Source organism: Pteropus medius, unplaced genomic scaffold, assembly GCF_902729225.1.
Source record: "Pteropus medius unplaced genomic scaffold, Ma_sr-lr_union100, whole genome shotgun sequence".
In the NCBI taxonomy this organism is placed as follows: Eukaryota; Metazoa; Chordata; class Mammalia; order Chiroptera; family Pteropodidae; genus Pteropus; species Pteropus medius.
Genome location: NW_024349801.1, coordinates 4,724,601 through 4,744,775, shown reverse-complemented (window position 1 = coordinate 4,744,775; position 20,175 = coordinate 4,724,601). Strand labels below are relative to the sequence as shown.

Sequence of the window (20,175 nt, the reverse complement as noted above, 5' to 3'; positions counted from 1 at the left end):
GTGACCAGGGTGTTTTGAGCCATGTTCAAAGTTAGGTCGACAAGCCTGAGAATGGTCCTGGCAGGAGAGGAGCCCCCCTCGGCGAACAGTCTCCCGCCACGTTCTCAGCACAGCCCTGGCCACTGTTCTCCGTGTTTTGCTGGTAGACAGACCCAAGCTTCAAGCTTGCCGGCGTCGCACATTACAAGCAGCAGCGGGGGGTTTGTCAACTCCACAAACTCGTGTCCCGGGACACTTCGGCCTTCTGCCTCTCCCTGGCACCCATGTCATCCTCCCTGTAGAAAGGGAGCCAGGGCCTCTACTGAAGCCTGCGCTCCCACGAGGGCCAGGCCTCCTGTCTCTGTAGGGTGTCCCCAGGACGATGGGGTAAAGGGACCTCATACTCCCAGAGGTGCTGGCATCTCAGCATCTGGGGCCTGAGGTGGCCCAGGACCCCATGGCCGACTCCCAACAGCCCCACCCCCACGGGCAGAAGTCCTGGCTGGAGCCAGAGCAGCTTCCAGACCTGCACAAGAAGGTGGTGGGAGAGGCAAGGCTGCAGCCCCTCCCCCACAGCAGGCCGCATGGAAAACTGGACTGATGGCCCTGGGCCCGGTTTTGGCTTTGTCAGCCACCTGCTGCCTGTCCTTGCTTGGGGCACATATCTGGCTCACCTTTGACCTTCTCTACCCCACCTCCCAAACCCCTCCCCCGCTTTGGAAATGGCATCTTATTTGAGCCGTAGACCGTGCTGTCCCCTCTGCTTCTCAGGCTAATGTCTTTCCTCCCTTCGTGTCCCGAGGGTGCAGTTTAAAAATTCAATCCAGAGGCACTAATCTGTATGCCGTATCGCCTGCTCTACCCTGGAGAAAGGCTGTGGAGAGTAGAGAAGTCGGCCTCAGTGGGGAATTTTATCTTTCTGAGGCGCCGAGATTACATTCTTTTCATTGTAGCCAAACCACCCCGCTCAGTCCCCTGTGTCCAGTGCGGCTGGGCGTCCGTCCCTGAGGGCCTGGTGGGCTGGAGGCACCCGGTTGTGCCTGGACGGACTGTGTGTGCCGCAGAGGCGCTGGGACCGCTTGACCTTTTGCCCAGCCTGGGGTGCGTGCCCAACGGGCCGGGCACTTGGGCATTAGCAGGTTCTGGTTCACGTCCTGGCTGTGTGTCCCGGGCATGTCACGTTACCTGTCTGAGCTTCCGTCTTTTCTCAGGATGAGGATAATGTCTCCACCTCATAGATTTTGATGATTCAATGAGAACACGCTAGCGCCAGACACAGCTGTTGTATGCCATTAACGAGGGCCACCAAACCATCATCACCCCGTCTCTACCCTAACTATGGCCACCCCTGCCCTTACCCCCACCCAACACTAACATCTGCCCCCGCCCATCTCTCCACCCTGCAGCAGCCCAGCCAGGGGCCCGAGGGCCCTCACTGGGAGGGGCTTGGGAAGGAGAGTGCAGACATGGATGGGGGGTGGGGAGTGCTCCTGGACACTGGCAGCTGCACACTGGGTCTTATGCTGGCAGAATTGGACCCGACTTTGGGGAGAACCCGGCCCGTGTGGCCTGCGGGTCAATCAGTGCCACCACAGCTGCTGTCGTCTGTCCCAACGGTGTCGGGGGTGCATCCTGGCCCAGGGCAGCCTCTCGCCATCACTGAGTCCCTCGTCTTTACTCCTTGGGCGAAAAGGGGATTCAGGGAGTGACTGAGCCTACCCCAAACATTCTAGAAGGAGCCTTGGGCTGCCAGTTTGAGTCTGACCTCAAGTCGGTCCTGGTGCACCCTTGGGACCCTTCCTCGGTGACAGACCAGGGGGCCCTACCTTGAACTGAGGCATCACACAGTGCCCCTGCTGGAGCCCTCCCCCATTACCCTGGCCACCAAAATGATGGCCCCCTAGGCCACTCTGCCTTCCCTCTGCCTCAGAAGTCGCTAGGCCAGCTCTAGCCTCTGCCTGGCCCCCCATTCCTGCCAGTCCCCCCCACCAGAACCTCTTCTGGAGAGAGACTCCTCCCAGCCTAGGAGTCCTGAGATCTGCTGTCCTGGGGTCGATCGTGACCACTCTGAGCCTCCCAGCCTCCTCCAGAGCTCACAGGGCGTGTCAGGTATCTGCAAAGCATCCCAAGGGCTTGGAGGGGCTTGTCGATTGACTGGGAAAGGGTGTGAGACGGTGCAGTTCACACTTCATGCCCGCCTGGCCCCTGCTTGCCCTGGGAGACACCCTAGCCTGACCTTTCTCCTCTGGCCCCCACAGAGGGCAAGTCTGGGAGCCCGTGTCCCTGCTCCCCCCCGCCCCCCCGAGCGTGATGGAGCAGGGGCTGCTGCCAGGCGTCGGCTCTCACAAGCTGTGTGACAATCTGCTCGCCTCCTCATTGCAGCAGGCGCCTCCCGTGGGGCCGCAGCGCCTGTCTGCCAAGGAGCGGGGGCCGCTGCACGGGGGGCCCAACGTGGCCTCAGCCGCTCGGGGGAGATACTCGCGACACCCTGGGCTTGAGCAGTTCCCTGTCCCCAGGGACACATTGGGCCTGTCCTAATTCTGATCCACTCTTGTCTCTGCATGTCCCGCCTGCCTCTTCCAGAGGCTGGTGGTCACTTCTCATGCTTCCCCACCCCATTGAGGGTACCGGGGTGCCCGGGAGCTAGGCTGTATGGGGTGGGGTCTCCTCAGGTAGCCGTGGCTGGGGGGCCTTCTCTGTGGCCAGGGTGCTAGACTGGATGGAAGGAGCAGAGTGGGCTTTGAAGCCATGTGGGCCCATTCAGATCCCACATCCTTCCCTCCTGGCAGAGCACGGAAGGCACATGACATTGCCACCCAAACCCTGTGGGGCGGCCGAGTGGCCTCACCAAGCTGGCACAGAGCACAAGCACCATTTTCATCACCTGTGAGAGAAACGAGCAAGCTGCCCTAGCTTTATCTGGACCAGACACAAGGGGGTTGACAAGGGTGGTGATGGTGGCAGCTGGACTTGAATTACCAGCTCTCGTCCAGGTCCAGAGCCCCAAACACTGGGCCCCCGCCCAGCCTCCTTCCCCGCGTCTGTTGGCTGCCCTCCTCATCTTGGCTTTGCAGGCGGGTCTGGTTACCCTCAGGCCCCTTGAGCCTCCTGGAACCAAAGTCCCATCCTTGAGTTTCAGGAAGGTTGGGGATCGTTCCTCCCACTGTCGAGGTCGAAGGTGTGTCTGCCTACCAGCGTGGCTGTCACACAGCCGGCCTGAGTGGAGCTGGGGCTCTCCTTTTCTGCTGCCACCTGAAATCTGCCTCTTTCAAAGACAGCAGCGAAACAAGTGAGAGGAGGAAAGATCCCACATGGCACACTCACCGCGTGTGTCAGCCGTGCTGCTGGTTGGGCTTGGCGAGGTGGCATCTCGCTGTGGGTTTCTGCAGCCCCATCTGTCTCTGCACAGGTGTGAGCTCAGGCAGGGGCCCTCTCCATGCCTCTCCCTCTGTCTGCCGGGCTGGGACTCTGGAGACAGGTGGGCAAGGGAGGCTGGAGCTGGGGGAGAGTGAGGCCCCAGGAAGGGGTGGCAGGCGTGCCTAGGAGTCGAGCATGCCCTCAGCTCCAGGTGAGATGGGAGAGAAGGCTGGGCGGGCACTGTGGATGTGCCCAGAGCAGTGGAATGGTGGGCGATACCTAGCCGTGGATGTTTAGAGCACGGGGCTTCCCCTGGCCATGCTGATGCAACAGTGACTTTCCCTGTCAGCCCCCAAAACCCCCTCTGCCTCCTCTTTCTTCCTCCTTGCCTCCACTTCCCCCACCTCCCTCAGTGACCCCCGTCTCAACTCCCGATGCACCCTAACACAGCAGCATTGCCCCTCAGAAGTGAGAGCCGGCCATTCTCCCTGGCCCTGCTCATCAACAAGTCATCAACCCTGGAAATGCATTTGGTAATAGAGACCTGCACCTCACCTTTGCCGATTTGTGGTTAGTGACAGTCAAGTGACAGTAAATCGAGCTCAAGAGCACATTGGTACCCAGGGGCCAAGGGGTGGGGCCTCCAACTATTCCTCCTGCGGAGAAGCTCTAGCTGGAGGGAGAGTCCCCCACGGCTCTTTTTCAGTGGATCCTTCCTGAACTTGAGCCAGGCAGAGGGTAGCCCTACGAGTGCCCAGCTGTCCCACCTGGGCCAGGCCCGCAAGGAGTCCAGAGGGTTCCCCAGCCAGTTCCCATAGCCATGTGGTTGCGGTGGAGACTTTACCTCCATGACCCACAGGCTCCCATTCCCACCAGGCACAGGTTGAACTTTCAGGATTCTGTACCTATTCTCTTGGAGACTTTTCAAGGAAAGGAGGTAGGACCAAAACGGGGACAGTCCAGGTTCTGTCCTTTTCGACTGGTCAATGGCCAGGTTCCTTTCTGGGTCTAAATGGCACAAATGCACAGGCCTGATGAGTTCCCACATCTTGACTGGAAGCAGGGAGGGTGGAGGAGCAGCCTGGAGAGATGCTGGGCATTGGGAGGCTGTGTTCCCCGCCCCCAGAGGGAACACTGCCCACGCCGGGCCAAGGGCTTGCTCACTCCAGAGTCTGCTGACGCCAGCCAGAGCCGTCGTGTCCCCAGAGTCGCGGTGGCCTTACAAAGTTCTCACTGCACTCGGTTGGCGCAGAGAGCAATTCAGAATGACCTGAGATGGAACAAACGCAGAGAGAGAGTGGAGGGGCCCAGGTGACAGCGCGCAGGATCCTCTGGGCTCCTGCCTGCTGTAGTCAGTAGCCGTGGGTCCCGTCACTGCCTACCCTGGGGCAAAGCTCAGCTGGGAAGGCACCCCTCCTGCTGCATCGCTCACTTGCAGATCTTTCACAGCTGCCTCCCGCTGGCACTGGAGCTATCCCGGTGGTGCTGCCCCCTCCCACCCTGAGACGCTCCGGACAGACCCAGCCACATAAGCAGGCATCTCAGGAAGATATCCCAAAGGTCCTTTTAGAGAAACGCATCACATGGTCACCGCTATTTTTTTTTTTCTCTGCTCTTTCTCTGACTCGGTGCAGCATTGGGCCTGGGGTGGACAAGGGCTGTTTGGTGTGACTTCAGCCAGTCCTTGCCCTCCACCCTCTCCAGCGTCCCAGGCTGGAGAGGTCCTGTAGTGGGACAGGTTTTTGTTAAGGGCAGTGCGGTTTGTGCTTCATCGTTTGCGTGGCTGCTTCAGTGCACGTCTGAGCTGGCAGGGCTGCTGCAGTGTTGCAGTGTTATTTCCAGGCCTCACTCCCCTCCCCTCGCAGCAACTTTGGGGTCTCAGCTGTTAATTACATGTGCCCGGGCGGCCTCGGGCGTTAATCCGCGAGGTCAGACAACAGAGGTGACACTGAGCACTCTGCCTCTTGTCATCTCCAATCCACACGCATCCACTGACTCCTGCTGCATGCCTCCAGTTAATTACAATGATCACAGCCCTTCCGCTGCAGCCGCCATGAGAATGAGGGTCGGGCAGCCGCTCGCTAATTGGTGGGTACGTGGTCAGGGATCGATCGAGTGCGCTAGCTGGCGAGTGACAGCCCAGCCCCAAGGGATTAGACTACTAATTGTGGATGGCCTCCCCCGTGCAGGCCCACCTGGGCCTCTCAAGCTCCCTCGTTCTTGCTCACCCCCCAGCGTTGAGAAAGGAAGCTAATCCAGAGACTAATGATGTGGGGCAGGGTGGAGGGAGGAGAGCAGAGGCGGGAGCCAGGTGGCCCTGAGTCTCTGCAGGCGGCGGCACGACTCCCTGGGTTGTCAGGTACTCCTGTTCGTAAGGCATCCCTCTGTGAGGCCCAGAGGCTGGCGCAGGAGGGGGCTCCAGGCATCCGCTCCCAGCTTCCCCACCCCCCTGGAGGACCAGAGCCCACCTGGCCTTTGACCCCCAACTTGTCCTCTAGGCAGGTGCAGCCTCTGCCTTGAGCAGTGGGGGCTCTGGGTCTGTTTGTTTTATTTCTTTACTTTTTTGTCTCCAGAGCACGAATATCCCCCCTCCCTCCACCCACAGGCAGAATTTAGACAGGGCCACCCAGGGTGCAGGCCAGGCACACAGCAGGAGCTCCGGACGACCAAGTGCCTGAGGCTGAGTGAGATGAGCTTTAAGAGCAGTGGTCACAGTTGCACTATTTACAGTAGCCACAAGGCAACACACCCAAACGTCCATCAGTGGATGATGGGTAAACAGAATGGGCGGGTGGGGGGGGGGGGTCCTCCACAATAGAATATTACTCAGTCATGAAAAGGAATGGAGGTCTGACACATGTTACCACAGAGATGAACTGTAAAAACATCATGCTGAACGAAAGAAGCCAGTCACAAAAGGCTGTATATTATATGATTCTATTTACATGAAACGTCTAGAATAGGTAAATCCACGAAGACAGAAATGGGTGGTTGCAGAGGCTGCGGGGAGGAGAGTGATTGCTACTGGGTTTCTTTTTGGGGTAAAGAGAATGTTCTAGAATCGATTGTGATGATGGTCGCACAGTTGTGAATGTACTAAAAACCATTGAATCACACACTTGGTACGGGTGAGTTCTGTGGTGTGGCAATCACATCTCAATAAAGCTGCCACAACCAAAAAAAAAGGAGATTGGCAGAGATTCCACGGAAATTCCTTTTTTAAAAAGAAAGGTCCCACGCCTAGTTTTTTTTCCCAAAAATTTAAAATGAGCTTTTTATGAAAAAGCTGAATTCCTACAGAAAAGTACAGACTGTAAGTATCCAGTGGGATGAATTTGCAGAGCGAACCCACAGATCCGGAAGCAGCGAGACCCCACCCTCGTCCCGCCCTCACTCTGCCACCCCGGGCCGGTACTGCTCCTGGGGTTCTGACCCTGTCGGTGCCTTTTCGTCTCCCTTTGCTCGCTTGGTGGTGGTGGCTCATCTCACCATGGGCCCAAGGCTCTGGCCGCTTCCTGCTCCGCCGTGTATGCTCCATCCTGAGGTCACACTGGCTGTCCTTTCAGCTGCTGGTGGGGCTGGGGGTGGTTCAGGTGGCTGCCGGGACCCCGGGCTGTGACTTTGGTGGATGCCAGCCCCACCTTGCCGGGCCAGGCTGTGTATGGGTGGATACAGTACCTGAGAATATGCAGCCAGCCAGTTACCCGAAATTGCACAAACGTGGGCGAGGGTTTAGGGTACCGTGCCTTTTCCAACTTGCCGCCAGGATTTCCCTCCGTTGGCTCGTCAGAGCTGACAGCAGCTCAGCGGTCCCCAGCGGCCCCAAGGTCCGTCCTAGCCAGTGCCGCCCCCGCAGCAGTCCTGGAACTGGCTTCCCGGCTGGGTCTCACTGACTCAGCCAGCCCCAGCTTGTTTTAGAACCTCAGAGGCATCCCACTGGGAAAGGAAGGCAGCCCACATCCTCTCCTGTTCGCTGTCCCCGGGCAGTATTGACATCTGAACAGAAGACTGGGAGCTCACGCTTACTGGTGGGTGGCAGAGCTGGGATATAAAACCAGTGCTGTGGTCCATCTGGAGAATCAGGCCATTGGCCCTCAGGCGACTACTCACTGCCCACCTGGCCAGGCACTGACAGGTGAGGGCTGGGGGAGAGGGAGTGCCAGGCCTCGGCATTGTTCCCAGGGTTGCTGAGCAGAAAGTGCTGCTGAGCAGCTCTTGGGGCATAGCCTGTGCGTTAGATGGAGGCAGATCTGTCGGGACTGGGGGTTTCCCCAGGGGGCTGCCCTGTGCAGTTGTGCAGGCTGTGCGCAAACTTAGGGAGCCACGTGGAAGAGGCCTGGCTGGGAGCACCTCGCTCAGGGCAGAGCTCTGTCCCTATCCATGGTGCCTTGGTCCAGCCACTCTGCCTCCTGGTCACTCCACTGAGGCCAAGCTTGACAGGTTGGGACCTCTGGGTCAGAAAGAAGAGAGTGCATGCAGCACAGTGATTGATTTCATCAATGCCACAGCAGCCCAGTGCGTCTCAGTGCCCGTGACCGTAGGCTGCCTTGCCTCCCCTTTAAGCAAAGGTTTTACTTGGTAATATGAGTGTGGCCCCTTGAGATGGTATGGGGTCCCTGGGACCAGGACAAGTTCTTAACAAAATTCAGGGAGGATGTTGGAAAGCTGATGGAATTCTTCCAGAAATGGGGGTCTGTGCCGATGTCTGCTTTCCCCACCTCCCCAGGATTGTAGGTGTCCCAAGTGGGGCTCTCAGAGACAGAAGGTGCCCAGTTGAACCCTCTTGCAGGGGTCAGCATTTGCCCCTCAAATCCAAGAGTGAGATGGGGTGTCTCCCAGCCACTACTTGAGACTGTCAGCAGCAATCTCCAGGCCAAACGTGCTCAGACCAAAACTGGCACCCCGAGTCTGTAATGAGAAGCATTCAGGTGCCAGCTCCACCTTCTCCAGCCAGCAGAGCCACAGCTGCTAAGCTCATGCAGCACCCTGGAAACATAGTGCCACGTGTGAGGCAAGGGTGTGCCCCTCGCCTCCCTCGTGCATGGCACTAGCTGAAGCTCTGCTGTGATGTAATTTAGGGATCACCTCTTTGGCCTGCAGTGGACACAGGGTCCTGGGTGCTGTCAGGACTCTCAGGTGAAGTGGTATCTGCCTTAGTCCTTTGTCAGGGGTCTCTGTAATGGGGGCTGCGGACTGTGAGCCACACACTGAGTGGTCTCTGAGTCCATGGCCGTGCGGAAATGTGACAGGTCCGTGTGGCCCCAGCTGAGGCTCTGTGTCCTTTTCTTGCAGGGTCTTCACTGAGCAGTGAGTCATCCCCCGTGTCCTCTCCAGCCACCAACCACAGCTCTCCTGCCAGCACACCCAAGCGGGTGCCCATGGGCCCCATCATCGTCCCCCCTGGGGGCCACAGCGTCCCCAGCACACCCCCCGTGGTGACCATTGCCCCGACCAAGACCGTCAATGGCGTTTGGAGGAGCGAGAGCCGGCAAGTGAGTGCTTGGGATGCATGGGTGGAGCCGGGTTTGGCCACAGGTTGTATTTGTTGGGGGGAAAGGTGGCCTTCGAAAGGGAGGACTGGATTTCAGGGTTCAAACCCCTGACTCCCATCTCGTACCAGGAGGGTCTATGCAGAGTCGTCTCCAGCTGCCACCACCAAACCCCACAGGCTGGGGCTTTCACAGCACATTTCTTTACAGTTTTGGAGGCCGGAAGTCTGAGATCAAGGTGTCGGCAGGGCTGGTTCCTTCTGAGGCCTCTCTTCTTGGCCTGTAGACTAGTGGTCCCCAACCTTTTTGGCACCAGGGACCGGTGCTCCTATGAGAATCTTAATGATCTGAGCTGGAGCTGAGGCGGTGACGCTGGCTCTGAGGAGCAGCTGCAAATACAGATGAAGCTTCATTTACTCGCCCACCGCTCACCTCCTGCTGTGTGGCCCAAGGGTTGGGGATCCCTGCTGTAGACGGTGTCTTCTCGCCATGTCCTCACATGGTCTCTCTGGGTGTCTGTGTCCTAATCTCCATTTTTTTTTAAGGCCAGTCATAGTGGATTAGAGCCCACTCCAGTTACCTCATTTAACTTAATCACCTCTTTAAAGCCTCGCCTCTAAATACAGTCACATTCTGAGGTACTGGAGGTTTGGGCTTCAACATACAAATTTGGGGAGGATGTACTTCAGCCCATAACCTCATATAAAGTGCTTAAAATGGTGTTTGCACATCATAAGCACTTGATAACAGCTGTTATTACCTGTTGCTCAAACATGGCATTGAAATAGGAGAGCCAGCCATGTTTTCATGTGTCACGTTTTCATGTTTCCGTCTTATCTGTTGACGCCTGTGGTGGGGGGATGTCCCCACACTTGGGGTTTCCTGGGTGTGGCCACTACCAGGTGACCTGCCTGCACAGAAGGAGCTGGTGGCCCTGGGAGCCACTCCTTTGCACCTGCCCAGGGCCGACTGCCCCCCACCTCACCTCCACTTCCCCCACACCTGGTACTCCCAGCCCGGAGGAGCCTTTCCTCATTAAGAACACTGTTGCTGTGCTTCTCTCCTGAATCTTTCTGCTGAGTTCCCTGAGGGATGGCACCGCTTGGAAATACTAATTAAACCACAAAGAAATCAGAGGGGGAGGGGGAGCTCCCGCCTCGCACCCTCCCATCTCTACCCTGTTGAGTGGGAGGATGGGCATTACGGTCATTGCTCAGGGTTTGTCTTTTCCCTGCCCCTGGAGGGGGGTGGGTGTTGTCCATCAGGCCCTGACTAAGGGCAAGGGTCCCAAGGAACCCGGTGGGGGTCGTTGGATCCCTGGAAATAGCTATGGCCTGGGACCCACCTGGGTATGGCCCTAACTTGACCCCCCACGTCTGAGATGACAAACCCTCCTGGATTGTCACCTGGCCACGGCCCCCTGTGCCTGCCTACAAGCTGCGCCTTGATGTCGGTCTCTCCACAGTGGATGTGGTTTGGAGGAAGGAGGGACAGGGCAGGGCCCAGCAGGTGGCCTGCACTGCTCCCTGGTCCTGTTTTGAGGCAGGACAAGGAGTCTGCACCAGAGTCTTCTGCCACCAGAGAGGGGCCCATTGCCCCTTGTTATCAGCCACCTGGTGGTCAGCCTTGACCCTGGGGCCCAGCCACCTGTCTCAAACAGCCTCAGTCAGCTCCTTGCCTCTCACCTAACTCAATCAGGTCCAGGTGGTTTCTGACTCCTGTCACGTCCCTGGCTGGTGATGGTCACCACAGCCTGAATTATCCTTTGCTCCCACCTGAGAGGGGCTTTCTTCCCTACCTGGCCACCCAGACCCAGGACCCAGAAAGCCTTGTAAACAGTCCCCTTCTGCCACAGGCCTCCTCCCCAGCTCCTTGCCCTCCTCAGAGGGTCCTCGCGGCCCCAGGAACATTTGCTGACCCCACAGAGAGGGCTAGGCCCTAGCTCTGCTCCAGCCATTGGCAGTTAATGAAACACTAATGCCACCAGGGAGGGCGGGAGGAAGGGAGCTGGATTAGCAGTTGATGTATGGCTCATCAACTCAGCACAAAGACTCAGTGGAGAATTTAATCCTTCTGGGGAGGAGAGCCTGGGGAGAGGCGAGAGGGTAGGAGAGGGGAACCACTCCTTAACACGGGAGTCATGGGGGGGCCTCCCACATGGTGGGGAGGTGTAGGGGGGCTTTGGGGGTCCCTTTGCCAGGGTCATCGAGATTTCCTCGGTAGTCGGAGTTTCGAAAGGGCAGATGAAATGAAAAATAGTCCATTTTAAAGCTAACAGGGCATGTCTTGTCTGACTGGAAACCTCTCTAATCACCAGAGAATGAAAGATTTTCCTCCCTCCCTTCCTCCCCCATCTTTCTTTCATTGCTACAGCTGCGCCTGCAGCCACGGTGCAGAAATAAAAAGCTGCCCCACAGATGCTCCTCAGTGCATGCCTGCCTGCCGGGGACAGCAGTGGGAGCCCAGCCGGTGCTGTTGGGGTGCCTTGGGGTGGCCGGCTGAGCCTCTTGGGTATGGCCTGGGTTGGGGGCTGCTGCCCAGGCCCACCCCACCCTGAGCAGCCCCTGCATGCCCCCCAGGCCAGGCTGACCTCATTCCCAGGTGCCTGTGACAAGCTTGGCAGGGCGCCAGCCAAACGGAAGGAGGCACACGGGTCTGGCCCACTGAACCCCCTGGCTGCTGCAGCCCCACCCCACCCCCACCTCTCCAACTCCGTTTGTCTCAGCCAGGCCAGGACAAGGTGCCATCTGGCCCAGCTGCCTTCCAGCAGGGCTTTGTCCCGCCGAGGAGAGAAGGGGGCTCTACCCGGTGGTGGCCCCAGTGAGGAGCAGACTCCCCAGGCCAGTTGGTGTAAGGCCCTGGCGCCTCCTCATGACAGACGCTCGCACTTGGGCTGACCTGGCCCTGTGCCTGGCGGGGTAAGCGTGTGAGGGGGAGCCAGCAAGCCCTGACCTGGAAGTAAGCAGCCCTCAGCCGATGGTGTAGATGAGAATTTGAGGGGGGATGGCTTCATGCTTGGTGGTACATTTCTGTGTTCAAGCTTCCCCCCATCCCGTGCTTCACCTCATTTTTTCATCTATACCTGTGTACTGTCCCCATTTCCCCATTGCTCTGTGAACTGGTACTGCAGTTGGCACATTTGACAGATGGGGAAACTGAGGCACGGGACAGTTATAGAAGGAGGTCATCTAGCATCTCTCAGACCTGACGGAGCCACCTCCTAAGGCAAGCTGGGAGCCCAGCCTGCTGTCTGCATAAGCAGCTGGAGGACCCCGAAGCCAGGTGTCAGCCCCTGTGTAGAAGTCTCTGGAAAATTGGGAGGTGAGAGTTCTGTGTTCCCTGCTCTGACCAGGGTGTCGGTGCACATGTGTGTCCCACCCTTGACACCCGCCATGCGATCACCCCTTCTGGGAAGGGCAAGTCATCGTTTCTGATCCTGCGAGGCCCTCTCGGTGAGTGGAGAGGCCCTGCCAGCACGTGGGAAGGGAACAGATGTTGCTGCTCATTAGAAATTCTAATCAGCGGCCTGTCTCCTTCAATTAATTACTGCTGATCTGTCTTCTGGAGGACCGAGGGAGCACGGTGGCCGCCTGGCCCGGGCGTTTGGTAAATGCGCCTGACGGATGCATGGGCCCTCTGTGGGCCTCGGCCACCTCACCAGCAGCCTGCTCCTTGGTGTCACAGTCAGCCAGTGTGACTATGGGTGGGCTGCTGGAGGGGGTGGCCAAGGGGATCCGTCGTCCTTCACCACCCACACGGGGAGTTAGATAAACTGGGGGCTCTGCTGCCCCCGCCTCCTGACTCTGATGAAGACAGTTGGCAGAGCAGGGAGAGCAGGGGCTGGAGGGACGGGGGGCCAAGCATCTCCTCGGGCCTCAGCACAGCACCTGCCCCTCGGGTCCAACTGCACCACCACGTGTCCAGCGGTTGTTACTGGACATGTTCTTCAGCCTACCAGTTTAACAAGACAGTTAGAGGGTCATGGTCCCTTTGTTTTCGGGGGTGTTTGGCATTTCGTGGCATGGTGAAGACACTGGATTTGGGGTAGATGGACCAGGGTTTGTGCCTTGGAAGTGCCTCCTCCTTTCTCTGAGTCCTTGTTGCCTGCCATCTGATCAGTGGCAGCCAAACGTGACATGTGGAACTGACCCAGCAAAGGAAGGCCTGGCTGTGAAACTCGGCTTGGGAGTGTGTGGCTGTGGCCCACGGGAGGCCTGGACCGTAGGCTGGGAGGGGCTGTCACAGTGATGGAGCCCCCTAGACTGGGAGCTACTCCAGAGTGAGAGCTCCCTGGCTGCCCTTAATGCTTTCTAAGCCTTGCTACATGGCTGCCTTTCAGCTACATAAATGACAAAACAGTCAGAACCTTCCAATGGTCTGATTTTGGGGGGCCGGATACTTCCTTGAACAGGCGTGCAGAATATCCCTCAGTGTGGCAGGGGTGGCACGCCTGCTCTTGGTCCTGGCAGGGGCCTCCTTCTCTCCCATCATACCTTGAGCTAGCCCCTTCTCTGGGTCCCCGGGCTCTGCCTCCCTGGCCAGGCCCCAAACTGCTCTATCTAGGAGTCCGGGGCAGGTGGGGCTGCAGCCTGTAGCCATCTCCCCCCTCGGTGTGTACAAAAGTGTCCCAAGACAGGTCCGGTCAGCCAAGGCCCCAAGACAGGTCTTTCTGCTCTGGCTGTGGTGCCAGGGCCACCCCAGGAGTGGCTGGGGCAGACCTGCACGTCAAGTCCCAGGGCAGTACCACCTTCTTGAGTCCAAGTCACTGGGCACGAGGGATCAAGGTATCTTGTGATACAGGCTCAAAGCTGTCCTCCGCCCCTGGGGGACCCCAGATGGTTCTGTTACTCCCTGATATAGCACAGAACTCACTTCCTGGGTGGAAGGGAAGTGTGCTGGGAACATTGTCATCTAACTCCCTAAGTTCAGGTTCAGAGCTGCTGTGACCCTGTGGGAAATCCATGCTGGGAGGGTGTGGGTGTTTGTGCAACATGGGGAGCCCCTGTTCTCTGCTGTATCCTTCATGATCACTGGGCACTTGTCTTGGTGACCGCAATAATCCTGAAAGGAGGTTCTGTCCTTCATTGCACTGAGGAGGGAACTGTCCCTAGATAGGTTTCAGTTTGGACCTGTCCCTCTTTGGGACTCTGTTCTCACCATTCTCCTTCCCACACCACGTGTACTGCAGTTTGGGGTAGATACCTTAAGGAAAAGGTCCTTCTAGAACGTGCACTTAACCTGTGGGCCTTTCCGTGAATCTGGAGGAAGACCCGGCCCCATCCTGGTTGTCAGCCCTCACCCACCCCTCCCCACTCCCCTGACCCACCGCTCTCTGTCCTCCGCAGGACACCAGCTCTCGGGGCAGCAGCAGCGGTCGGGAACGCCTCATCGTGGAGCCCCCACTGCCCCAGGAGAAGGCGGGGGGCCCGGCCATCCCCTCCCATCTGCTCAGCACCCCCTATCCCTTCGGCATCTCCCCCAGCTCGGTCGTGCAGGACTCCCGATTCCCACCACTCAAGTAAGTCTGCGGGTTGCGGGCTTGGCGGGGACAGATATGCGTGCTTGGGGTCGGAGTCCCTGAGGCCGGGCCAGTGGCCTGGAGTCCATACCAGCTGAGGCTCTCCAGATGGTGACTCGGCCTTGGGCCCGCAGTCCCATCTACCCCTGTTGTCCATTTCCACGCTGAGATGAGGGCTGGCTGCCTAAACCATCCTGGTTCCTGAGGCCAGGGGTTCCTCCAGGCTGCAGGTAGCAGGCCCATCCCTGCTGGCGTGCACAGCGAGGGGCTAGGCAGGCAAGGAACAGCGGCTAACCCCTCTGTGCCCTGGGCCTCTTGCCAGCCCTGGCCTCTCGTTAGAGCCAGGACCTGTCGCCAAAGACTTGTCCTTTTGAGGGAGGCAGGAGGAGAACTCTGGGAGGCTGACCCATTTCCCAGTGTGGAGCGGGCGCTCTGCTCACCTCCCTCTCTCGATCCCCTCCTGTAGTCTCCAGAGGCCTGTGCACCATGTGGTGCCCCCCAGCACGGTGACTGAGGACTACCTGAGGAGCTTCCGGCCCTACCACACCACCGAGGACCTCCGCATGTCCTCCCTACCTCCCCTTGGCCTGGACCCGGCCACTGCCGCTGCCTACTACCACCCCAGCTACCTGGCCCCGCACCCCTTCCCCCACCCGGCCTTTAGGTGAGTTGTCTGAGACCCCCTCCATAGTCCCCGTTGAGTCGCCAGGGCTGTTATCCATACACCCTTGTGTCCAGGCACTAGTCTGCTTGTGGCAGAATGGAATCTGGCCAGAAATGTGTTTCTCATGTCCTGGGGGCCAGGTTCCCAGTGCGAGCCTGGAGCAGCCCCCAAACCTTCCAAACGAGCCATTAGAGGTTTGCCCCGCTAGAAATTCTCTTGTCCGAGCCGTTGTCTCCCTACTTCTCCCCTTGTCATTGGCTCTCCCGGCAGCACAGAACTGTTAATAAACAGAGCACTGGGTTTTATATAGAAGAGAGGAGGGACCCGCTGTGTAACCACCCCAGCAGAGGTGTGTGTGGTCAGTGCTCTGTGTAGAAGCTTCCTAAACCTGAGCCTGACAGGGGCGTAGTTATGCTGTGGACTGCTGGTCAAAGCCAGAAGGGTCCTGGCTTGGCCGAGCCTCAGGGTAGCAACAGGCAGGGCCTTGGAGCTCTGAGCTGTTGGCACCTAGGGGCCTCTGTCAGCAAGGGACTTCAGGGCTGGCCTTGGATGTGGCCTCTACAGAGCCTTTGTGGAGGCAGACTGTAGGGCCAGGCCCTGCCTTTTTTCTTTAACTTTGGTGCTCACTGGCCCGTTTTCTTGGCACAGGATGGATGACTCTTACTGCCTATCTGCCCTGCGGTCCCCCTTCTACCCCATCCCCACCCCCAGCTCCCTGCCTCCACTGCACCCGTCAGCCATGCATCTCCACCTCTCTGGGGTCCGCTACCCCCCTGAGCTGTCCCACTCGTCCCTGGCAGCACTACACACAGAGCGGATGTCCAGTCTCAGCGCTGAGAGGTAAGCCATGTCCCGGGCCAGTGCCCTCTGCTTCCCCAGCCCTGATGGCAGAGCAGAGAGGAGCCCAGCTGGAGCCCTGCTTGGCACTTGGTGCCTGGGTGGCTCCTCAGTCTGGTCACCTGTAAATAGGACAGTGACAGTTGATGCTCTGAGTTCCCAGATGGTGGCAGGCTTGGTGCCTCTGTCGCAATCACCACCTCCTGGCATCGGCTTTCAGGGAGGCATACTTAGGGAGCTAATATCTTATAGACAACTTGTATCTCACAGACTGAGTTTCTAACGCCCACGACTATTCAGGTGAGAGTGCTGGGGTTTTCACTGAAAACCTTGGTCTTGACTGTCAGTCCCGCTTCTGGGAATTCTTGCTAGTGGCCTGTGCCTGGTTCCCTCGCAGTGGAGCTCAGGCTCCCTTTCTGCTCCCCACAGGCTGCAGATGGATGAGGAGCTGCGACGGGAACGCGAGCGTGAGCGGGAGCGTGAGCGGGAGGCTGACCGCGAGCGGGAGAAGGAGCGCGAGCGGGAGAGAGAGAAGGAGCGCGAGCGGGAGAAGGAGCTGGAGCGCGAGCGGGAGAAGGAGCGCGAGAGGGAGCTGGAGCGGCAGCGGGAGCAGCGGGCCCGGGAGAAGGAGCTGCTGGCCGCCAAGGCGCTGGAACCAGCCTTCCTGCCAGTGGCTGAGCTGCACGGGCTGCGGGGCCACGCCACGGAGGAGCGGGTGAAGCCCTCGGAGCAGCTGACCCCAACCCGAGCAGGTATCCCAGGCAGACGAGCCAGAGGGACAGACCTAGGCCACCCAGGGACGGGCTAGCCGCAGTGGCTGGCAAGTATCTGACCGCCTGCCCTCCGAGGGAAAGGCCTGCTTCTGTAGCGTCTGCCACCTTCCGTGGCGTGGGCTCCCACCGGGCCAGCTTCCAGCTGCAGACCTGAGATGCTCAGTGGCACACAGTCCAGATATAGTGGACATAAATGACTTCAAGCCTGTGTACAACAGTAAAGTGTAGCCAAAGGATTCGGAAATAATAAGCTTTAAGTATATTTTACCTTTGTTTTTTAACATTTATACTTATCTGATCATAAGTATAGATAATCCAACTTTAATAAGGGCCTATTTAACAACTGCTTGCATGATTCCTAAAAATCTTACAACCTGCTCTTAGGAGCCAAGCTCGAGCCTGCCCGGTACCCCATTGCAGGTCCGCCATCCCTGGGCCGGGCAGGAGTAGTGCCTGCCGGTGGCCACGATTCCCTCAGGACGAGGCGTGCTTCCTGAAAGCGTCCACGAGGCCCCTTGCAGTTGTCCTGGTCCTGGTCATGGGATGAACCCTTCCGAAGGGTGGCACGCTCCTCTGGGGCAGGAGCCAGCTGGGCTTGGTGCTGGGATCCTGCTGTGACGTAATGTTCTTTCCGCCCCCCACAGAGAAGCTGAAGGATGTGGGCCTGCAGGCACCCAAGCCGGTGCAGCACCCCTTGCACCCAGCGCCCGCCCCCCACCACACTGTGCCCAGCCTCCTCTCCAACCACGGCATCTTCTCTCTGCCGGGCAGCAGCGCTGCCACGGCCTTGCTCATCCAGCGCACCAACGAGGAAGAGAAGTGGCTGGCGCGGCAGCGGCGGCTGCGGCAGGAGAAGGAGGACCGGCAGTCGCAGGTGTCAGAGTTCCGGCAGCAGGTGCTAGAGCAGCACCTGGACATGGGCCGGCCCCCGGTGCCCACGGAGCCCGAGCACAGGCCCGAGAGTGCCAGGTGGGGCCCTCTGGGTCGGGCGCGGGAGGGCATTCATCGCACTGCCTTGTTTGTAGTCAGCCAACATGTATAGAGCACCTGTGGTTTGCCCAGCGTCCTGATGCACATTTTCTCTTACTGCTTTCATCTTTGTGCTCTAACCTGTTTGCCCACGAGGAAGTAGAGACTGAGAAGGGAGAGCAGGTGGTCAAAGGCGCCCCATCCCTCAGGAACCGTGCTCGCCAAGCCAGTGTCCATAGCCAGGGCCCTGCCCACGCAGCCCTGCTTTACCCCCAAGGGGACACACGTGGCAGGTGAAGAGCACAAGGGAAAAGCTTTACTTGATCATTATAATGTTTTTTATTCTTCCTCTGTTTTCAAGCCTAAACTTTAATGAGAAGAGGACTGCCATTAACTTTTATTTAAGTAAAAAATTAACTTTATTGCTTTCGTAATGAAACATATACCCATCTTTCATCCCCATTGTAAAAGAATTCCCCGAGAGGCACTTGTGCCTGCCTCTGGATTCCCCGGCTGTTGACACTTGCTCCCTGGGCCTCCCTGCTTCCTCCTGTTGGTCTGGCTGTCACCTGGTGCCTCCCCACCTTACTCCGTATCCCTCCAGGGCTCATTCCGAAGGCTCTGGCTGAGATCCTCAGCCAGAGTTGGTGGATAGCCTGGCCAGACCTCTGGAGCTCTCTGTCTGGGCCTGACTTGGGGGACTCAGGGACACTGGACACTGCTTCCTTTCCCTGGGTCTCAGTTTCCGCAGCAGTGCACGATGGAGGTTAGGGGGGAAGATTTCTGAGCATTTCCTCAGCTCTGAATGCCCATCGTGCTGTCAAGGGATAAGAAACACTTGGATGTCTAGGTAGAGGCATTTTAAATACCCACTTGCTCTTTCCCTCCCTTTCCTCCAGCTTTTGGCTGACTGATAGCTTGTCATGCTCTGTCCTGGGCTCCGCTGGCCCGACCAGCAGCCCTGCCTCAGTGTCACTTGTTGAGTAGTAAGTGAGGGGATTCACCTATTTAATGAGGTGTTACTGGGAGTGAACCGTAGCCAGGCCCCCAGGCTGGGTCTTTCCGCACCCCAAGCCCTCCCTCTGCTGCACACTCTTCCCCTGCTTCTCTGGGCTCAACCCGAGGCCACACAGACGCTCGTTCTTGCCTGCTTGTGAGCCGCCCTCTGCTCCTTTAATTCCCCACACGCCCAGGGGACTGGGATTGCAGACAGCGCACGTCCACATCTCCTGATAAGATCTGGTGCTCTGACTCCCTCGGGCACCTTCTTAGTTCATGCATCTTCCTCAGCTCAGGGCCCCAGCATCCTGGTGCCGCTGTCAGGGCCTGTGGGCTGCTGCCTCCAGGCAGGGGTGGCCTCTACCTCAGGGCATAAGTGCCCGGTGCAGGCCCGGGGTGTTTTCACCTGGTTTTGGTGGTCCCCACAGCAGCGGGCAGCGTGCTCAGCCTTACAGCAGCGTGAACTTGACATTCAGATGGGCCTTTGTGCTTTGAGCTAGAAAACCGTTCCTGGCTTGGCTCAGGTACTTGAAATATTTATTCTGCTAAGGGGCTTTATTCCTTTGTTATTTACTTAAGGACGTGCAGGTTCTTGCTATGCTTCCCTTTTGTACTTTGTCGATCAGAAGTGTGGCAGCATCAGAGTTATCTCGCAGCCTGAGTCAGAGAATAACAAAGAAGAGCCTTGGTGGCTGTGGTTAAACGTCCCCCTCCTTGGCCGGGCAGGGAATGTCCTGAGAGCCTGATCACGTGCCCGCAGTGGCCTCTGACCCTTGCCCTTCCATCCCCTCAGACCTTGCCTTGGGGCATCTGGGCAGCACGGGGCTTCTCTTATCAAAATAGCCTTTTGTTGAATTCTGTTTTAAATGCATTAAGGAAAGTCATTTAGTACGACTGCATGGCAAAGCCGCTGGTCTGATGGACAGTCTCCTCCGGTTCTCTCCCTACGTGCATGTGTGAGGGGCGCCTTGCTCCCTGGTCAGGCCCCCAGCCCAGCTGCTGCTCTGGGGCCACATGGAGCTGCTGCAGTTCTGATGGGGACCACTGGAGGTCAGCAGGGCACAGGTCCACGCTGGCCGTGAGGGTCTCCCCAACCTCACTGGGCTGGGCAGGCACCGGCAGCTGGTCTCTCTTGCTACTGTCTGTGAGGACAGTGGGGAGCGAGGAGTCATGGCCCCTTTGAAGGTGGCCAGCTCGCCCTCCATTACCTGCCCAGTCTTGGCGTATCTGGAGGTGGGTACCCTTTGGCAACAGGACCCTGTCTTTATTTTCTATGTGACAGGTCTCCTGTGGAAAACAAAAATGAGGTTCTGTCTTTATGGGACTTATAGGGATTTAGGAATTGGTGGAACAGAATGAACTATTGCAAGGTCTCAGGCGAGAAACCAGATAGAAACGGGTTCTGGTCTGGGCCTAACAGTGTCTCTGTGCCCTCAGCAAGCAGTGTCCACCCTCCTAGCCTCTTTGTCCTCTTGGAGCAGGTCTACACATACCTGCCTCAGGTCGTTTGAAGAGGAAGTGGAGGCTTGTGAAATGGCCAGCACTCGGGTGAGGCGTGGAAACTGTGTTCTTCCCTTCAGCCCCTGGTCA

The 20,175-nt window shown here is 58.2% G+C and overlaps 1 protein-coding gene across 4 annotated transcripts in view; it reads left to right on the top strand.

Annotated features, from left to right (window-relative positions):
* Window positions 1-20,175, top strand: part of GSE1 (Gse1 coiled-coil protein) — a 412,220-nt gene that overhangs the window by 379,695 nt on the left and 12,350 nt on the right. For 2 of the 4 annotated variants that reach the window (XM_039888745.1, XM_039888742.1), the window contains 6 exons: window positions 8,629-8,828; window positions 14,171-14,343; window positions 14,810-15,007; window positions 15,656-15,847; window positions 16,274-16,596; window positions 17,262-17,586. In XM_039888745.1, coding sequence (XP_039744679.1) covers window positions 8,629-8,828; window positions 14,171-14,343; window positions 14,810-15,007; window positions 15,656-15,847; window positions 16,274-16,596; window positions 17,262-17,586 — 1,411 coding nt within the window. Of the gene's footprint in view, window positions 1-8,628; window positions 8,829-14,167; window positions 14,344-14,809; window positions 15,008-15,655; window positions 15,848-16,273; window positions 16,597-17,261; window positions 17,587-20,175 lie in introns of all 4 variants that reach the window. The other 2 variants (XM_039888743.1, XM_039888744.1) reach the window with 1 other exon arrangement.